This window comes from Lasiosphaeria miniovina, assembly GCF_030549165.1.
Source record: "Lasiosphaeria miniovina strain SMH2392-1A chromosome Unknown B0T26scaffold_5, whole genome shotgun sequence".
In the NCBI taxonomy this organism is placed as follows: Eukaryota; Fungi; Ascomycota; class Sordariomycetes; order Sordariales; family Lasiosphaeriaceae; genus Lasiosphaeria; species Lasiosphaeria miniovina.
Window position 1 is genome coordinate 902,107 of NW_026848224.1, and position 18,063 is coordinate 920,169.

At 54.0% G+C, this 18,063-nt stretch overlaps 5 protein-coding genes across 5 annotated transcripts; 1 reads left to right on the forward strand and 4 right to left on the reverse strand.

The window, feature by feature from the left end:
• Window positions 1-407: 407 nt before the first annotated feature.
• Window positions 408-1,022, reverse strand: B0T26DRAFT_648917 (uncharacterized protein; the record flags this gene model as incomplete). Its single annotated transcript, XM_060438042.1, has 1 exon — window positions 408-1,022. A coding segment is annotated over one exon (615 nt), but the record flags the coding sequence as incomplete, so codon positions are not given.
• A 261-nt stretch (window positions 1,023-1,283) lies between these two features.
• Window positions 1,284-3,287, reverse strand: B0T26DRAFT_741664 (uncharacterized protein; the record flags this gene model as incomplete). Its single annotated transcript, XM_060444001.1, has 7 exons — window positions 1,284-1,410; window positions 1,779-2,302; window positions 2,333-2,508; window positions 2,563-2,647; window positions 2,678-2,698; window positions 2,875-3,171; window positions 3,261-3,287. 7 exons carry the CDS (start codon window positions 3,285-3,287, stop codon window positions 1,284-1,286), a joined length of 1,257 nt encoding a protein of 418 aa, XP_060293938.1.
• Window positions 3,288-5,351: 2,064 nt separating this feature from the next.
• Window positions 5,352-7,021, reverse strand: B0T26DRAFT_677056 (heterokaryon incompatibility protein-domain-containing protein; the record flags this gene model as incomplete). The annotated part of the gene is made up of 4 exons (XM_060440051.1): window positions 5,352-5,462; window positions 5,617-6,674; window positions 6,745-6,853; window positions 6,959-7,021. The coding sequence occupies 4 exons, from the start codon at window positions 7,019-7,021 to the stop codon at window positions 5,352-5,354; spliced, it is 1,341 nt and encodes a 446-aa protein (XP_060293939.1).
• Window positions 7,022-9,403: 2,382 nt separating this feature from the next.
• B0T26DRAFT_651864 (uncharacterized protein) lies at window positions 9,404-11,878 on the reverse strand (the record flags this gene model as incomplete). Its single annotated transcript, XM_060438312.1, has 2 exons — window positions 9,404-9,774; window positions 9,835-11,878. Coding segments are annotated over 2 exons (2,415 nt in total), but the record flags the coding sequence as incomplete, so codon positions are not given.
• An 878-nt stretch (window positions 11,879-12,756) lies between these two features.
• Window positions 12,757-15,518, forward strand: B0T26DRAFT_714770 (uncharacterized protein). The gene is made up of 4 exons (XM_060442208.1): window positions 12,757-13,358; window positions 13,416-13,632; window positions 13,722-13,973; window positions 14,041-15,518. The coding sequence occupies exons 1-4, from the start codon at window positions 12,936-12,938 to the stop codon at window positions 15,105-15,107; spliced, it is 1,959 nt and encodes a 652-aa protein (XP_060293941.1). The 5' UTR covers window positions 12,757-12,935; the 3' UTR covers window positions 15,108-15,518.
• Window positions 15,519-18,063: the final 2,545 nt, after the last annotated feature.

Sequence of the window (18,063 nt, forward strand, 5' to 3'; positions counted from 1 at the left end):
GTACCTGCCCTTACACTCACACTCTCTATATAGTTCTTGAAACGATTCAAGTGCTTGAACTCCAGCGTCTCTTTACTACACTTGGGATAGTTATAAGAGAGTTACCTCGTACTACATAGTTTCTTTATATACTCCCTATGAAATAGTCATATATAACCACCGGCCTATAGTACCCAAATATCCGCTCCTTGTACGACTATCACTTACTTGTGTGAGGGCCTGGCCCTCCAGGCCTCCCAGACGCTCTGACTAATCAGACGCCAGTTGGGTGGATCCACCCGACCAGCCAGAGCCCCACCTTGAGACGCCCTGGAAGAATCTCGCGAGGGGAGGCTTTTGAGCTTCTTTTCCCTTTTCCCTTTAGTTTAGAATCTTCGTCTATAGCGCCCAATAGAGGAGTTCCGCCCTCATTCCAAGCCGGCCGTGACAATATGCATATCCGGGTTGTCGAACTGAAGGTAGTCCAACGTCTTAACGACGGCGAGCTTGGTAGCAGCATAGGCCCAAGTACCGCCAGGAATAGCCCGCAGATGGGGGATACCTGATGAAATGTTGAAGATGGAAACGTTGGGTGCAGCATATGGCACGGCGGCTTCAATGAGATTGAGAGGACCGAGAATGTTGGTTTCGAGACCTTTATGGACTTCAGGCGCCGAAGAGCCAAGGACGAAGCTGGGTTGGGGCAGAACGCCGGCGTTGCTGATCAGAACATCGATCTTGGCTCCCGTCTTCCTAGCGAAGCCGCCGATAGCAGCGGTCACACTGTCGCCTTTGCTGATGTCGGCAGTATCGAAGAGGGCATCGGTGGTGCCTTCGGGGTTGGCGGCGCTAATCTGCTTAGCGGCGGCCTCCAGCACTTCACGGCGGCGACCGAGGATGGCGATGATTTTCGCCCCGGCTTGAGCGTAGGCAGTGGAGATGGCAAGGCCGATGCCTATGCCGCCACCCGTAACCACGACGAATTTTCCGGCGGCACTGAGTTCAGGGCGAGAGGGAGAGATCTGGGCGTATTCCTTGGTGTGTTAATACACGTGTACGTTGTTATTTGCAACTAGACCTGTGTTTGCCAGCTCATATAAGCACACCCCAGGATTTTCTTGGCATAACTCTCTCAAGGGAACTCGGGGTTTCGCGGTTGAGGATAGTTTGGCTGCGGCGCGCAGTTTCATCTGCTGCACCTCATATACGGCACGTGGCGCATGATACTTGACGACGAGTTCAATATTCGTAGCAAATTACAATCGCGACTCAAACTTCAAGAGGAATCATGTAGATCTATGTACTTAGAAGACGCTATAGTTGCTAAGCTCCATGGTAAAAGTCTCATCCCGTTTCCTCAACGCATAGTGATTTAGCTCGAAACATGCGCTGCGAACCACCTGCAAGTGTTCGTTTTCCCGCATAGGCCCCCTGTTTGTCAGATCATCAATAAATTTTACAGCGTTATTGATAAGCTTGACATCCGTGGGCACCCGGTCGTCAAAAGGCCGAGACGCATTGTTTGCAGCCAGCAGTGTCGCTGCTGTTAAATACGAGCAAGTCGTCTCCCTATTATCCATGGTGCTTGATTAGCTTTTCTTATTTCTAAAGAAGCAAGAAAAAAAAAGGACAAGATAAGAGCGCCAGAGCAACGAGTAGCGAGCCGGCCCTGTTGGTACGGAACACCTACATTGACTTACCATATCAAACTATAGCCTCTAAGCGGGACCATCTCAAACAGAGCTACGAAATCGCGGGCATCGTGTACTAGAGGCTCCCGGCGAGAAGGCAGCCGCAACTGGCTAGACTGCTTGTAGTAGTTGCGCAGATTCTCCAACCACTTCTCGTTCCAGGCGTGTGCCTGGTTGATCGTGGTCGTGCAGGCGAAACTGGTAGCGTGCAAGACGCAGAAGAAGGAGAGCGACTCGGGAGACAATGTTTTGGGTGCCAAGATAGCACCGAACTCGGGCGGGATGGACAGCCTCCATTCGTCGAGCGCGTTGACAAGGCTCTCGAGTGCAAAGGCGCGCTTGTATGCGCTCCGTGTCTGAGCCCGCGCCGAGTAGAGGTAGTCGTAGATTCCTCCCTGTATGTTGGCGAACCGGATACGGGCCAGGAAGTAGTTCACCCTGGCGTTCCCAGACAGCGTAGTGACCACACCCACGCTTTCGTTATCTGCGTCGTCACCTGGATGATCACCAGGGTTCAGGGAATGGTGATGATCGGGGACGGGCGCGGGCATGTCAACGTCAATATCATCGTCGTTCTGGATGGATGGCTTGCGAGTGCGCATGCTCAGATCTTTGTCGAGGGTATACGCGATCTAGAAGACGTGCGAGTGCTGCCTGGCGACGTCGGGTTTAAGGTGGGCTGCGGCAGCACGAGTATGCAGTCCAAGCTCGTGAGCTAGACGCAGCACCGTGGCGATAAGGATCAGAGACGGCTTCAGGTCTTTGGATGCCTGGAGAAGCACAGTTATCGCCATGAGGACTTGGACATTGAGCAGCGCCGTGTCGCCAAGCATGACGGCTGAGATGACCGACTAGGCATTGTTGATATGCTCAGCTGCCTGATCGTCGTCACCCCGGAGACCAGAGTTCACCGTTAAGTTCTGCTTATAAGCCAAAGCCAAGACAGCATTGATGGCGGCCCACGATACTGGGTCTCGCTGATGCGGAAAGGCTTAGAAATCATGAACCAGTTTGAGTAAGGTCTTGAGCTAGAAGAGGGGCATCACCGTGTTGAAGGAATCCAGAAATATGTGGATCATGGGTATGACCTGGTGGAACGGGGGAGAGTCATGCTGGCCGAGCCCGTGCTAAACACGGGGTTGTCCTCCCCATCAACTTGGTATCCAGCTACGGTTGTGAAAGACGGCGTTGGCAAAGCTATTACGGAGGGTGCTATAATGGGCGTCGTCGTCACCGGGGGTTGTTGCTGCTGGACGTTCTGGCCAAGTCGCTGGGTCAGCTCGGCTACCTGGCCCTGTAGTTGCATGACAAAGGCATGCAAATTGGCCATATCGGGAGCGGTCGTCGAGGCGCTAGTGAAGGGCGATTGCTTCTTCAGCCGAGGCCGAGATGGGCGACTCGGAGCAGCGTATGTGCAATTTGTGGCGTAAGTAATGCAGTTAGAGCAGCGCAGCCGCTGGCGGTCGCATTTGATCCTACGCAAGTAACACTTGTCGCACGTCTTTTACCCAGGGGCTGCCCATTAGTATGGATTACGATGCAACGACTATACCGCTGCAGTACAAGGGAGCGCGAGTTCGAACGCCTCACCTTTCTCGGAGCCACCGGCACCTCCATTATTCCTCGGTGCGGTGACGTGCTTGCTGGTACAGTCTCCGAGGCCATGGCTATGCATACGCTAAGCTGGAGCGATAGTCTTGAATAGAGCGAACGCGGGCACTGCGCGTAAGGTGGTTGCAGTAGGTGGGACTGTATTCCAAGGAATTTTGGCGACGGAAGTGTTTTAGGCGGGCTCCCCCTTCAGATCGCCGAGCATTTGTAAACATCCAGGCTCCGCGGAACCAGCCATTACTAATATGGCCGCCAATGAAACAGCGACCTCGATGCCTCTGGCCGTAGCCCACCAGGAGGCAAGGATTTCGGGATTAAGTGGCCCGCCCATGCGTGACGCAAAGTCATCCGGTCTCGGCATCTTCGAATGCACTCCTGCCACCCTGCCACCCTATCAGTGCGCCCGGCAAACAGATACTTAAACCTACTTTACCTGACGATTAAGTCTTCATAACTGCCTGATATGCAATTCACATCCTTCTCTGTCTCTGTGCTACATTTAGCAAGCTCTCCGAATCGATAAGAGTCCGTATCTTGGCTCTTGATATTTTTTCACCTACACTGTCTTGTTAGTCGTTGAGATTTTTTATTTGGGGAATTTTTCTGCTTCCCGACACGCGCGCAGCAAGATATCCCATCTCAGACTCAGGCCGCCCAGCCTTGTGTGCTGCCCCCAGCTATTTACCGTCCTTGTAATAAGCGCTCAGCGAATATCACGGCTGAGCCAGGAGGGCTGAAGCTACGGACGGAAAAGGCAGCAAAGTCCATGCGAAACTTCTCCGTGCCGTTGCATATAAAACCTGGGCTTGGCAGCCTACTGGTTTCCGCATGTCAAGTTCAACCAACAAATTCCGAATGCCAAGTATGCCGCTCAGTTGAGCCGTACATGTACGCAAGTTCAGTAAATAGCCAACATGTTCATCAACCACGAGGCCTTCCTCCTTCCTCAGTGAGCGGGATCAACCACCTGAAGCGCCCACTCGCATGGTGGATCCTGGGGGTGCTATGCTTCTTCCTAGTATGGATAGACGTGATGATAGCCTTCTAGGCCGACTTTATCACGCCGACGGTCGGGCTAGGCTGCTGGTCGTTGGCCTTTTTTCCTACGGTTTCGTCAGCAGCGCGACATGTTTGCTCCAGTTCTGGGCGCGCGCGCAGGGTCCGCTGGCTCTCGCACATGTGCAATTTCGTGGCGATTCTGCTCATCTTGGCCATCCTCATACTGTTTGTGAGTTTTTCCCTGTCTTTATCTAGTCTTGGGTTTAGGCAAATATGCACGGAACAGCCAGACCCCTCGATAAACCGCTAATTCTCTGGGTTGCCAGAGCGCGAAACCTACCGGGGTTGCCGTGTGACAAGTAGCCAGGATATTGGTCTTCAATGGCTATATAATCTTAACCTTCTGAACTCGGGCATCCTTGAACAAGGCTAGGTCTAATTTTGACCGGCGCCACCTGGCCACTTGCTCCTCGTATGTTGGCTGTCCATCGTCAGATCCAGAGTGACGACTATCCGTTCCTCGCCTTTCTTCTCGTCTTCGTCTCTTTTCCCGTCTCCACTCTCGTCTCAGACGGGCGTCGGGGTTTGTTTCCACAATTCCTACACCCACACGCTCCCAGGCCGCTTTTTGCTTGGAACGTTCTAGCACAAGGAAATAGGTCGCTGTCATGATTGACGAAAAGAAAGAAGCAATCTTCAAGCAGCCATGCTCCACATCGTTCCAATATTTCTTGTGTGGACGGCATTTGCGGCACCAGTGATCTTGCAATGTCCAGCATCCATGCGCGGCGTCGCCGACCTTCAGCTGTATGGGTCGTGCGAAATCGCAGAACACATCCTCCATATGGCCGTTCGGCCCACGGACGAAGCTCCGCCTCCTGCTCCGCGCGTCCAGGGTGGATTGGCCTTGCGTATTTATTGGCAGCTCCGCTCTTGTCATCAGCACCACGGGGACTAAGGCTCCCTCTATCATCAGCTGCCCCGAGACAACGGCCCCAGTCTGGTCGCCCTCAATCCGTGGCTCGCAGAATGTCTCTGTGCCGTGCCAAACAATATGCGATTGTCGGTCTTTCAGTAGATCATATGTGACAGGGCTATCGATCGAAGCCCAGCTCCAGGTGGGGGCGCGGTACGGAGGGCGACCTCGCCCGGGTTCGGGCTTTCCGCGGGCCTCCGTGAAGTCTGCGGCACACCACAGAAGGTGCCAGGGAAGCGCAGAAGAAAATAGGCCAGCGAGATACCTAGAATTTACCATGGCGCCTTGACCGGGCGTCGTTTTCTTTATGCCGTTTCCTTATCAGCATGGCATTTTACCCGGACGGGAGAAGACGCTTACCTCTGCACCGCCCGCAAAGAGGCATTTTGCGAGTCCGGAAACGGCGACTAGCTTGTCAGATGTCCGGGAGAGGCTGCGCCTTGTATACTCCTCGACAAGTCGTAACCAGACGGCTTCTGGGAACTCTTCCTGCCAAACTGAGCCGCCCTGCAGGATATGCGTCTTGAGAAGCGTGGTATTCTCTTGGTCGCGTTCGACGTGCCCGCACTCACAAGTGCAGCTACCGACACACTCCCAGGCCATCTCCTTTTCCGTGTAGTGGATGATACGTTGCGGGAGCAGACTCTCCTGGAGCACCCAGCCGCGGCGCATTAGTGCCGAGGAGCGCTGGTCGTCAGCCGCCCTGGCCGCCCAGCTCCTCGGAGAGTTGTTCTGCCGCAAAAGCATCTTCGTTTGGCCCGGCTTTTGGCTATTTCTGGTGCCCCTAGGCCAGAGCGTGGTGGTGAATGTCCGCTGCCAATCGGGCTGCCCGTAGACCTGTTCACCCAGGAAGCCATCCCCGCACGAGGTGGCCCGGTGCGCCGCGATGGTTACATGCGAATTGATGTAGACGGCGTCCATCTGGGACGACTCGCGTCGCCAGTCGTCCTCGTCGTCTTGCACGATGCAGAGGGCATCTACCCAGAGGTAAGGGATACCGACGCCTCGGCAGACTAAGACGGCATCCGCGATGGACTTGGGCAAGGCGTCCAGCGGGATGCCGCGATAATGTGCCCCCACGGTCAGCTTTGTTGTCGTGACGATGCCTGTCAGGTCCCCGCCCCAGCAATAACTCAATGCCGCATACGGTACCGTGCTCTTGCGTGGTTGTGCCGTTCCGAGTTCGACGAGGCGAACGAAGTCTGGTGCTCCTTTGCCCACTTCCCCAGCTGAGCCAACATCTAGCAGTCGCTTAGGTATGAAGTTTCCGTCACCCGGTGTTCGACACATTGCATGGTGGGCGGAGCAATAGGCAAGCCAGGCTGCGACTCGCTCAAAGGCAGCGGTGGTGCCGGAGTGTGGCAGGATGCTGAGGCATGACGGAATTACGTCCTCCGAGAATGAGGCATTAGGATCGTCTAGAGGGGTGAATAAGCAAACAGAAGAAGAAACAGCAAAAAAAAAAAAAAGCAGGGGTAAGACAAATACCTGCTTCCCAGAAGATGTCAGGCCACCCTCCATTTACGCTGGGCACAAACAACCTCAGCCCAGCATCGCAAAGCGCGAGCGTCACTTTGGGGTTTTCCGCGCCGTGCTCCTTCAAGAAAGTAGGGCAACCACAGTCAATAGCGTCAAGGAGCATACCGCATCCAAGACAACCTTTTTCGCTCCGTTCCAACATGTCGGATACGGAGAGAGTTACGTCGCGGCTTCTCTTGAACGCGAGGTCTTGGCAAGCGGGACATGCTTCAGCATCGAGGGCCATGATCACGGATGATATGCGGTGCCACTAGATATAGCAGGTAATTCTCGATCCCGATTGATTTCAGCTGAAAGAACAGTGTCCTGTCGTGAGAGGCGTGCTGTTGCGCAGTCTGGGACTAATACATCCACGCTGCGAAAACTCGGGAAAAATGATCTCGTGGTTGCGGATAGCTTCGAATATTATGTGATGAACTTTTTGGGGCTTCAATGCTCTCAGCTGTCTCCCTCTGGGAGAGTTGGGGGCCGACTTTGCTTCACCCAAACGGGGGCAGTGGGAAACAAGAAAGAACTGACCAGAAGAAAAATGGGCAAAGGGCGGGGTAGCGCGCACTACCCGTGCCTCGCCCCGCCTTTTTTCGTTCAGGAGGGAGCCTTAGTCCCCGTGGTGCTAATGGCAAGAGCGGATAGAACTAGGCAAACATGCACGGAACAGCCAGACCCCCCGATAAACCGCCATGAACCCGTAAAAATAGCGGGGCGGGGCACGGGTAGTGGGCTTCCGACAGGCCTTGGCTGGCCCATTTGGTTGCCTACTGTCAGACTGCAACAGCACTTTTAGGATTGTGTTTTCAAGGGTGAATTGCTTGTATTGCCTCGTTCCAGTCCTTCCATAAAAGACTCTCTCTTATACTTCTTTATGTGGCAATTACATGACGAATCCCAGTGGCGAAGATTAAGCATCGTAGGTTCCAGCACCTTCTAGGCCATTCCATCTGACAGATTGTCGACATCGTCCTCCGCCAACAGAGAAATGCATTGGCAGGATATAGAACCACATAATCGATATTGATCGAGACCTCGCCGGAAGAGCTATCAAAACAGCCGAAAACACAGCCGTTTGGAAGCGCTCGAAGAGCTCTGCCTAACTGCACCCACTGCAACTGCGCGCAGGGCGCTGCGCGGCTGCATTCGGTGCGGGAGAGGAGGTACTTGATGTATGCGTATTGAAGTTCCGGATTTCATTACGCGGTATGCAACTTTATATGGGGCCAGGAGACATCTGCAATTTTAATGATTGAGCAAAACTTGATTGACAGAAATATAACAGAATGTGGCCCTAGCATCAGTCGTCACCATCCAAAAGAAAGACTCGTATTCGGCGGTTGTGCCCACCGTTGCCTCGTCCTAACCCGAGCCCTATTGACGGTCTAACAAAAAGCTTAAAAGAGAATTAAACGGAATAGACGACAAGTATTTAATCGTCACTGTCCAAATTGAGGTCCGTTTCCACGTGTCCCTGTCTCTGCCTGAACCCCGTGTCCCGTCCGAACTGATTCCCACCTTGGAACTCCTGCCCGCCAACGCTCGCACCCCAACCTCCCGATCCGTGGCGAGCCACTTGTCCAGACAACCCCAGCCCGGTATCCCGGGGGGAATGGGACAAGTTTCCGCCTCCGCTGCCGCCACCACCACCGGCAATGTAGTAATCAGGTCGCTCATACCTGTCCCCTTTGCCCCCCTGCGGCAGGCTGCCGGCACCTACAATATCCAGCATAGCCGGGGAGGCACCTCTCGGAGTCATGGAGTTGGGAGTTCGACCTAAGAATTGTGAGCTGCTATAGATATTCTGGGGATACGCGTTGTTGGTCTGAGACTGGTATCCTCGCAAGGACGAGTAGTTTGTAGGGTCTGGCCCGCTACCGTCGCCCGTATTTATATCTCCCATATCTTTGGTAGGAATTTGCCGCGGCGAGTTGGCTGGAGCAAACTTAGGCTGGGGCGGGTACATCTGACTAGGGTCATATCCCAGCATGTTGCCGCGAGTTGGGGGTGACCCGGCCTGGGCACCAAGGTTGGATAGGGAGCTGTTGCTGCGGTGGCGGTTACTTGAGCCCAGTGACCCGCGGTGTTGGTGATGGCCCTGAGGCATGTTGCCTCCGGGAGAGGGCATGTCATCTGCTTCGGCGAAATTGTGCTGCTGGTGTTGGTGATGGTTTGGATGTTGGTGTTGAAGATGTGGCCTCTGCTGCTGTTGAAGCCGCGACACTGGGAGGCCCCTTTGAGTTTCGGTCACATTGACAGTAACTGCCGTGACCTTTCCAGTGGCGCTAGGGTAAGCCTCATCGTTGCCCCCATTATCATCATCAGCAACCGTCGAAGGTGCGGCTGTGTAATGGGCTTCGCGGTATAGGGCCTGATTTTCCCTCGTCAAGGGGTCCTTGTGGTCATCGTCACGATAAAGGGCTTCGCGAGCAATGTCGGCGTTGGTACCACCCTGAATAGCATTGAGGTAGGTCTGGAACGCTTCGGTAATGCGGTGCATGGTGTGAAAGTGGTGAACGATGAGGGTCGGGACAGAAGCGCTGATCCCATCGCCTGGGTCCACCCTACTGCCAGCGTCCAGGTCAGCTGGCGCGTTCGCAAGTCTTGCTCGTGCAAGGCGCTCTTGCTCTTTGCTGTGGTCGTAGTAAGCCAGATTACGGGCAACCTGGAAGGCATTGCGGATCTGTCGACCATTCCAGCGCCCGGGTCCCCCTTGCCCGCCGCCCTCGTGATAAATATATCGGGCAAAGTCGACGAGCTCATTTTCGTTAACCCGCAAAGCACCGCGCTTCTGAACCTTAGCCAATGGCTTGTCGATTTCCTTGACACGTCGGATGTTATGCTTCCAGATGTCAATTGTTTGCTCCAGAGTGAGAGCGGGAAAATAGGCGGTGTAGTTCAGCCTCGAGATGAATGCTTCGTCAAGAACTCCGGGTCGGTTCGTGGTGAGAAAAAGAACCCCGTCATAATAATCGAGAACTCTCAGAAATACTGGCAAAGGTTAGTAACTTCAGATAAAGAAAAATAATAGAGAACTGATGAAGAACTCACCTGACACCAATGCGTTCCTGTTTGTGCTGTCCCCGCTCTTTGTCCGCGCTGCGAAAAAGGTATCGACCTCGTCCAGCAGCAGAATGCAATTGAAACAGGAGGCCAAGCGGAATATGTCGCGCAGAGACGTCTCAAGTTTCTCGGGCGTCATGCCCAAGTCGCCTGCTGTGATCTTAAAAAGGGGTTTGCCGTTGGCCTGGGCAATCGCTTCAGCTGTAGCTGTCTTGCCGACGCCGGGGACGCCATGGAGCAGGATGAAAAGGCCAGTGCCCTTGCCTTGGATCATGTCCATTGAGGACCAGTCTTGGTCGGGGTTGTTCTCGGCAGTCTCCTTTTGCAAGAAGTGCCCATGGATCGCTCCCTGCAAAGTGTCCTTGACATTCTGGAAGATCCTCAACGAATCCAGTGCAAGTGCCGTCTTGGGTGCCAAACGCAATTTGGCCACGGCAAGCTGGGCGAACTTGCGCTCCTGGAAGACGTAGGCAAAAACACGTCCGGTGAGCAGCACCTTCGCGTCGTCGTCCAGGTCCTTCTCCGTCGTTGGGTTTATGTGCCTATTGTTTTTGGCCATGGCTACGAGGAAGGGGTCGTGAGCCACAAATTGATTCCGCTCCTTTGCGGCAATACCACTCCTCACCGGTATCTGCTCCATCGTCTCTCCCAGGAGCTTGGCGCGGTTGCGTCCGGACCACCAACGGACGCGGAATTCCTCTTGGACGTCCAGAACTTCTACAGACTTCTGACGCATGGCTGCTCGCTGGGGCCGCCATGCTGGACACGCCTGAAACGCTTCCTTGAAGTCCACAATGACCTCACTGTTCACGTGGTCCGGCTGTTGCATTTCCTTGCCATCAACGTCAATGGTTGGGTCGCCGCTGGGACTTTGGATCAAGGTCCAGCCGTTGTAGGAGCAATGTTTGGCTCGTATAAACTCGAGCAACTGATTTCCCATGCCAAGGGCATGCTTCAGACGTGCCTCCCAATCCAGACAGAAGCGCATGGGGTAGACAGGGAGGGCACTGACGGGCCTTTCCCCCGTAAATTGATCGATCCGGATGCGCTTCTTGACGACGCAGAAATCCTCCCCAGAGTGGTCCACGTAATACATGCCAATGGTGAATGCATGGTCGTCGTTCACTAAAGCTGCGTCTCGCTTGTCCAAGTTGTCGGTGACGGCGGCCGAGGGCCGCTCAGGAACCGGGTCGATATAGTAGGTCTTCCATATGCGCTTGCCGGTGCGAAAGTCTCGCCGATCGGGGAGCTCACCATCGACCTGTTGGTACACGAACTCGCCCGTCCGGAACAGATACCACAGGTCGGAGAAGCGGACCCGGGCGGCGGACCTGACGTCCAGTTTTTCGAAGCGCCTGTAGTCTGGTATGATCTTATTGTCCATGTATGTCATGTATGCACGTAGACACCGCAAAGCCAGGGGCGAGTCTTCAAAATCGTCACCGTCTTCCTCTCCTCCATGCTCCTCATCCTCCTCCTCCTCCTCATCGCTAGACTCCTCGGTCTCGCCGTCCGAGTCTTTATCTGATGATTCGGTCTCGAATAAATCGTCGTCGGGGAGGTCGGATCCATACCTGCCCTCCAGCTCCTTCAACTCTTGCCGCATCCGCTCGTGCTGGTAGATCAGCGCATTGAAGGGTCGGTAGTATGTTCGCGGACGGTCTGTCAGGTTCTCCTTGCTTACTCTGCCAAGAATCCGGAGCAGGGCTGGCGACTGAATACGGATGCGCCGCGGCCACTTCTCCTCGGCTTGGGCTTCCTCGATGAGGTCGTTGAGCAAGTTCGCATTCTCAACCGCTTTCGCCTGCGTCTTTTCTTTGATGATGGCTGTCGCGAGCTTTGCCCCCCCGTCGGCGAACAACTTGTCGCGGAGCTTCACCTCTTCGGTGATCTCTTGGTTCATGAACTTGCCAGAGCAGAAGACGTCAAGGGCATAGCGGCCGTCCTTACCCCGAGGATGGAAGCGGTTTTTGAACTTGGCAAAAGTGCACTCGCGGACCTTGGGGATGGTTCGCTTATGGGACAAGACCATGTAATCCTGAGAGATGTCGGTGTCATCGGTCTGCGCATCGGTAAAGGCTGGCTGCACCGTCTGATCCGCGGCCGAGAAAGAGGTCCGTTGAAGGGCGCCAAGAGGCTTCTGGTTCTTGGCGTCCCAGTCGTTGATCTTGGCTCTATTGTACTTGACCTCTTCCTCGAGAATTTTGAGCTTGGCGTAGAGGTTGGTGATGTGCGTATCCTCGTAGCCGTCGTCTGACTTGGCGCTCGCCATGACGAGAGAATGGCGTTGAACTGGGTGGGATAGTGAGAAAGGTATAAGGAGGAGAAGTGATTGTATTTGGTGTTGAAATGACAAAAGATAGATAAGTCCGACGAGAGTCAGGGAGCGATACGCGTATGAAGCGGGGTTAAATGATAAAATTGAATCACCCCTAGACTGGGGGAGACAAAGAACACGCAGTTGATGAGGGTGGGTGGTTGAGATGCGCAGGCCAGAGTAGTTCGTACTCAGCATATGCAAGGCTCGCACGGGATGTGTTTTGAGCTTCACCGAAATAGGTTCAAAAGTGCGCCATCAGATAATGGTTGATAAGACGGATAAGTGGGATGATAATGCGAGCAAATCCACGACCACTAAGAGATACCGAATGGTTAGACGCTGCTACCCGGTGTGCCCCCCTCCCGTCGCGGAAAGCGCTTGACGATGATGTCGTGACTGCCTTACGAGACGCCCCGACAGCCTCACTTGACATAATTGGCTAGGCGAGCTCCTGCCTTGGTGAGTTCTGTCCATACCTTCCTGAAATGCTCTCCGCAATTGGTTCCCCAAGCCATTCTCTGCATAGGTTGGTCGAAGTGGGTGGGGGTGACGTGGCACTGCTGCATTTTCACTCCCACGCACGTTGGAGATGGAATTTTCAGAGCCTTTTTGCAACAACGATTTGTCTCGGCTCCTACTGACCCCTCCAAGAAAAAAAAAAACAGGATGCCTACTAGTACCTACTTTCCCTCCTTTGCCACTTCCGAGGCAGACTCAACATCGCCGATTTATCCCCGCTGAGCGATAAGGCTCGCAGCCTGAATGCAAAATGGCCACACAACAACAGCAGAAGGCGGCGCTGGTGGCAAGCTTCATCGACACCACTGCACCCAAGTTTCATCCACTATTTGCATCCCCTTCCGAGCTCAACATGTCAACCGTACAATATGAAGTCTCAAGCGTTCAAGACTTGCGAGAAACGCTGCAGTGCGAAAAGCTGATCTCTAAATTTGGAACTTTTACGAACGACTTGATCAGTTGCTCTTGGGATCATGTGCATGAAGAGTTACAAAAGGCCCGAGTCGCAGCTGCTGAGAGCGAAAGCCGCGGCGAGAGGTTTTTCAAAAACCCCGTGAGGTGGATCTGGCGAGGAATAGGAGCTACAGCGAGCGTTCTTGAACCAGGCTTGGCGGCTTTTCCTGACGAGTATGGCTTGAACGTGTTGAAGGGCGGGCTGGCTTTGATATTTAGTGTAAGTTTGCCACGTCTCGACAAAAGAAGCAGAAGCACTGACACGGCGGTAACGCAGCTAGCCCGGCACAGTGAGCTAAACAGACTCAAGATCCTTGCGGCTTTTGAGAGGCTGCCCAACATCGTTGAGATTGCTCGAAATAAGATGAAGGCATTTCCGTTGGACATCGGCAACTCAAAGAGTATTGAACTTCACCAAAAGATTCACAAGCTGCAGACAACACTCTTGGCTACTCTACCTTTGTTGATTGATAAGCTGGTTCCCGGCTCTTTCCGTATGTGACGAGCAACCGCACCGGCCCTCTCGGGCTGTTCGTTGTCATACACTCCGAGAACTCAAGGACTGACTAAGTTCACACAACAGGCAATGCGTGCAAGAAACCCTTTGCTGGATGGAAGATTGATCGCCTCCTTGACGAAGTGGCCGCATGCACTGAGTCAGTGAGGCAATGTTCTGAGGCCCTCGTCGAGGGCATCATCATCGGCACCTATGAGGGGACACAAGACATTAAGTCGATGATGATCCAGCTAATGGAACAGAACAGAATGATGCAGTTGCAGATTGATGCGGCTGCTGGCAAGACGCACCTACTCCACTTTCTGATAGAAGGGATGAGTATGTTTAAATCTTTTGAACCAAGAATGTGCTTTCCAGTTAACCAGGAACCCTCGCTTATTTCCAGATGCAAACTTCCTCATGGATGGCGACCGGGGTGACCTCTCCGAAGTGGGCTCGACTGCACTTCCAGGCCACACGCCCAACGACTTGCTTGTTATTATCGATGTCAGCCACCTCCGCGCTGGCGCCGACGCGGGTCATGTCTTGCACAGAGGCCCTGCGTTCGAAGTGACGGACAACGAGCGGGCAGCGTACATAATCCGGGCACCACAAGTCAAGGCGTTGCTCGGCGGAGCCAGCAGCCACAGCATAGTCGCCGTCGATGGCCACTTTGACCACACGCAGATGGGACAGATCAGCCCTCTATCGTACGTATGTGCCACACTCGCGCAGCTATTGAAGCAACAGTCCGAAAACACGAGCGTTGCTGCCATGAGCTCGCCTGTGTCGCCGCAATTCGACAAGAGACAGCCACCACCACCACCACCGGCACGAACCGTCGTGCTAGAATACTACTGCTCTCTCCACATTGGCGAGGACGACAACTTGCAGGGTCCCCAGGGCCTGATACGCTGTCTCACGGCACAACTTATTCTGTCACTTCTCGCTAACGGCTGGATGGGTCCTGACGAGGCAGTTTCTCTGCCGCACCTACGAGACCACGGGGAGGAGGAGCTTCTGGAGCAGCGGGACCTTAGCGCCGTGTACCGGCTCTTCATAGCACTCGTGCGCCTCGTTCCGCAAGGGGTGCCCATATACTGCATCATTGACGGGATATCCACCTATGAGCGCCAGGAGCTGTGGCAGGCCGACTACAACGACGTGCTAGGGACTCTTATTAAAGCTGCCTCTATCTCAAAAAGTCACGACGGCCGCCCAAGGTTGAGAATTATCTTGACTAGCCCGACAATGAGCCGTTGGCTGGGCAACTTCGTGCCCCCGGGGCAAAAGGTGTCGCTCCGCCATCGCGACGGGGGCGGTAGGAACTGGCGCGGCATGAGGGGCGGTTTGATGGGCGTGGCTAGAGCAGCGACCATGTCCAATACTGGGTTCGTGGGCGGCGGATTCCAGTCAGATGGATATGGACAGTTCTCGACGGGGGAGAGCCATAGCCGGAGAACGTCGACGTAGATATTTTCTTTTAGTCAGTTTACACATGAAGGGAGAGAAACTCTGTTCGCACAGCGAGGAGGGATTCAACATCAAACCTATCCCTTATTCAATTTCATTCTAGGATAGAGAAAGAGAGACACAATGTTTTCTAGGGCGCTAGGACTACTGTGTTGATAGTGACTTGTCGCAACTGAAGGAGATGGTCTGGGGCCTTCCATCCATGCGATCTACGACAAGCAACATGCACATCAAACGGAAGAAACATGTCCTAGGGAATAGCCATAGAAGGTCATTTACCTGCGAACTAAACATAAATTATCCCTGCAGGAAATCAATTAGATATCAATTATACATAGTGGTATATTGACTCTCCTTGAGTCTCCTTCGAACTCGCCTCAACGAAGCAGACGTATCAAAGGTCGCGCCCCCACTCCCAAAAAAAAAAAAAAAAAAAAAGAAAACACTGGTTCGTCGCACTAGCTATCTCAGCCTCTTCTCAGAACACAAACATACCACCCTATGCACATAAGGGCTTTTTTCTCATCAGCCCCCTCTAAAACCCTGCAGCTATGATAGCCCGGTAACTCACTCGATTCTGAGATAATCTTGGGGTGCATCTGGGCACACGTCAAGGTGGTGTCTGTGCAGTTGGTGCTCGACAACCACAGCCCCGAGTTGCAAGAGAGACTATCCTTGCGGCCCCGGCCGTTGAGGCACAACTCCTTGGTGATGGGGTCTACGGCGCCCGTAGGGTGGGCGAAATATTATCGCTGGGCAACGATAAATATCGCTTATCGCCGATAATCGTGCGATAACGTGCGTTATAAGCGAGCCGGACATATAAGCGAGCCGGACATATTTTGAACGCCCTGACCGCGGAAGATGTGTTGCGCAGCTGGACGGTTGCCCATAGACGAGTCGAGTCCATGCTGACCGGCGGCTGCTGTCGTCGTGGAAGGCTGCGGCAGGTCCACATACGAAAGGAGCTCCTTAGCGCACCCGGCAGCCGCAGCCGCAGTATAATGCTGCCAGGCGTCGTTCTTGTGTGAGTCTGCGTAATCCGAGACGCCCCGGACGGCGATGCACGAGTACTGGGTCGCCATGCCCGCCGCCTCCATCTCGAAACACAGGACATCGCCAACCACCCTCCCATCCATTTCGGCCGCGTTCGGGGCGCTCCGCATGACCTGGTCTCCAGACGCAATAAGCCCATAATGAATCTTGGGGATCGGTTCACGCAGCGGACGCTGGACCCGTTTTGTCTTGTCACAGAGCTGACAGGTGGCTTGGTTGGGGACATGACGATATTCCAACTGGAAGAGCTCATCCGGCTCTACATATGGACTATCGGCATGAGGCTGAGTGCCGACGCCTCCGACGACAAGATCAACAAGGCCGTCGACCGCGCATTGGAACCGATGCAGGCCTAGCTCGACGTCGCGAACGCGTGGCTCAGCAAGGCGAGCGCGGTGGTGCATAAGCTCAGGAAGGCGGTCAAGGCCGCAGCCCTTTCTCTTTAGCCTCTCCCGTGGCACTGTCGAGGCAGCTCTTCGGCTTGCCACAGTGTTGCTACGAGCGCAGCGAGGCTAGGGGGTCTGGGGGCTTGCCCCTAGGAAGAGTAGACGCTGTAGTGTCGGCGATCTGGAGATGCTGCGGCGGCTGCGAATGGACTGTCTTGCTTCACCTTCGAGTTGATATCAAGACTCCTAAGATACCTTGCCTCCCGAATCCGGTCCCTAGACATCTTATTGCCATCGGATCTTTTGTGTGCCATTGCGTTTATGTGAAGCCATGGTGGCAAAGGGCGCCATCTCATCGTTAGCTCGAAGCATAAAATAGGGGGTTATACCGTACGAATTGAGCGAGAAAACAAGCAACGGCAGCTGGCTACTTCAACTCGGCCAAGAAGCAGCGAGCCCGCCGGGCCGCATAAGCCGGCCACATTTCATCATATTAAGCTCTGCTGAGGGACTCGGCAGCTTATTGGCTTGATCGGGTATTACGGGTGGTCCGCATGCTCTAGACCTTTATTGGGGACGAGATGGGTGATTTCTGCAGAACTTTTCCTCCGAGCCTCATTTGACTTGCCGTTGTCGTACAGAGTAGCTTATAGATGCAAATTTAGATTGCAGATATGCGTTTATACTGCAGTTAGTTTCTCACCTATACTGCAATTGGTTGTGCACCACACCTTGAAGTGGAATGTGTGCGGCTGCACGGGTTGAGTCGCGCTGAGCCTCCTGTGACTTAATCTCACACAGCCCTAATGTGCGGGGTATTTGGTGGGAAGAAGCAACTTCCCACCAACCCGTCGAGTCCCAGAATACTTCAGAGTTCCAAATAGCGTATCGTGCGCAGTCCCAGGGCCCTCAGGAGCTTCGGAATTCCCTGTAAAATTCAATAATAAGCAGGGAACGAGACGAGGAGAAATAGTTCGTGTACTGAGCAATATGGCTCCTGAGGACGGGAGTCTAGAAGAGGGGACGCCATGTCAAGATCACCACCAAGGGAGATGTATCTAGGGAGGGGAGTACTAACCGCGCAGGGCGTACGCCGTTCGGGCCAGGCCTCAGGCGCAGTTACGACGCTAGTGTGTTGCTAGTCACCCCTCTTTCTAGTGTAGGATCAGATATATAGGGTAGCAGGCGGGAGTATTCGGAGGAGCAGCGTAGAATTCAGTAGTTTTTCAATCCCATTCACTATTCGCGCATCTTCCGCGCAGCGTCTACACCGCGCACCCGCTGCCCGCATCTTGCCATTCTACCTTTCTCCTAGTGAGGCCATTGATAGTTGTCCACATGGCTATCGTCGTCCCACGAGGGATTAAGGCATAGAGAGAATGGCAAGCTTGTTGTCAGCTGGTTGAATTGGCTGGGTAGGGTGTTTGGGGGTCCCTTATTAGCCAGATTCAGACAGTGGCAGCTAGCAGATGTAGGAGACGCAATCACGGCTATTTGAACGGTTGCCCAGAAAC

Bases quoted from the DNA above. Each gene is read 5' to 3' on its own strand.
- B0T26DRAFT_714770 (XM_060442208.1), top strand. From the start codon at position 12,936: ATGGCCACACAACAACAGCAGAAGGCGGCGCTGGTGGCAAGCTTCATC. The intron at 13,359-13,415 runs GTAAGTTTGCCA...GCGGTAACGCAG, and splicing joins GGCTGGCTTTGATATTTAGT to CTAGCCCGGCACAGTGAGCT. The intron at 13,974-14,040 runs GTATGTTTAAAT...GCTTATTTCCAG, and splicing joins CTTTCTGATAGAAGGGATGA to ATGCAAACTTCCTCATGGAT.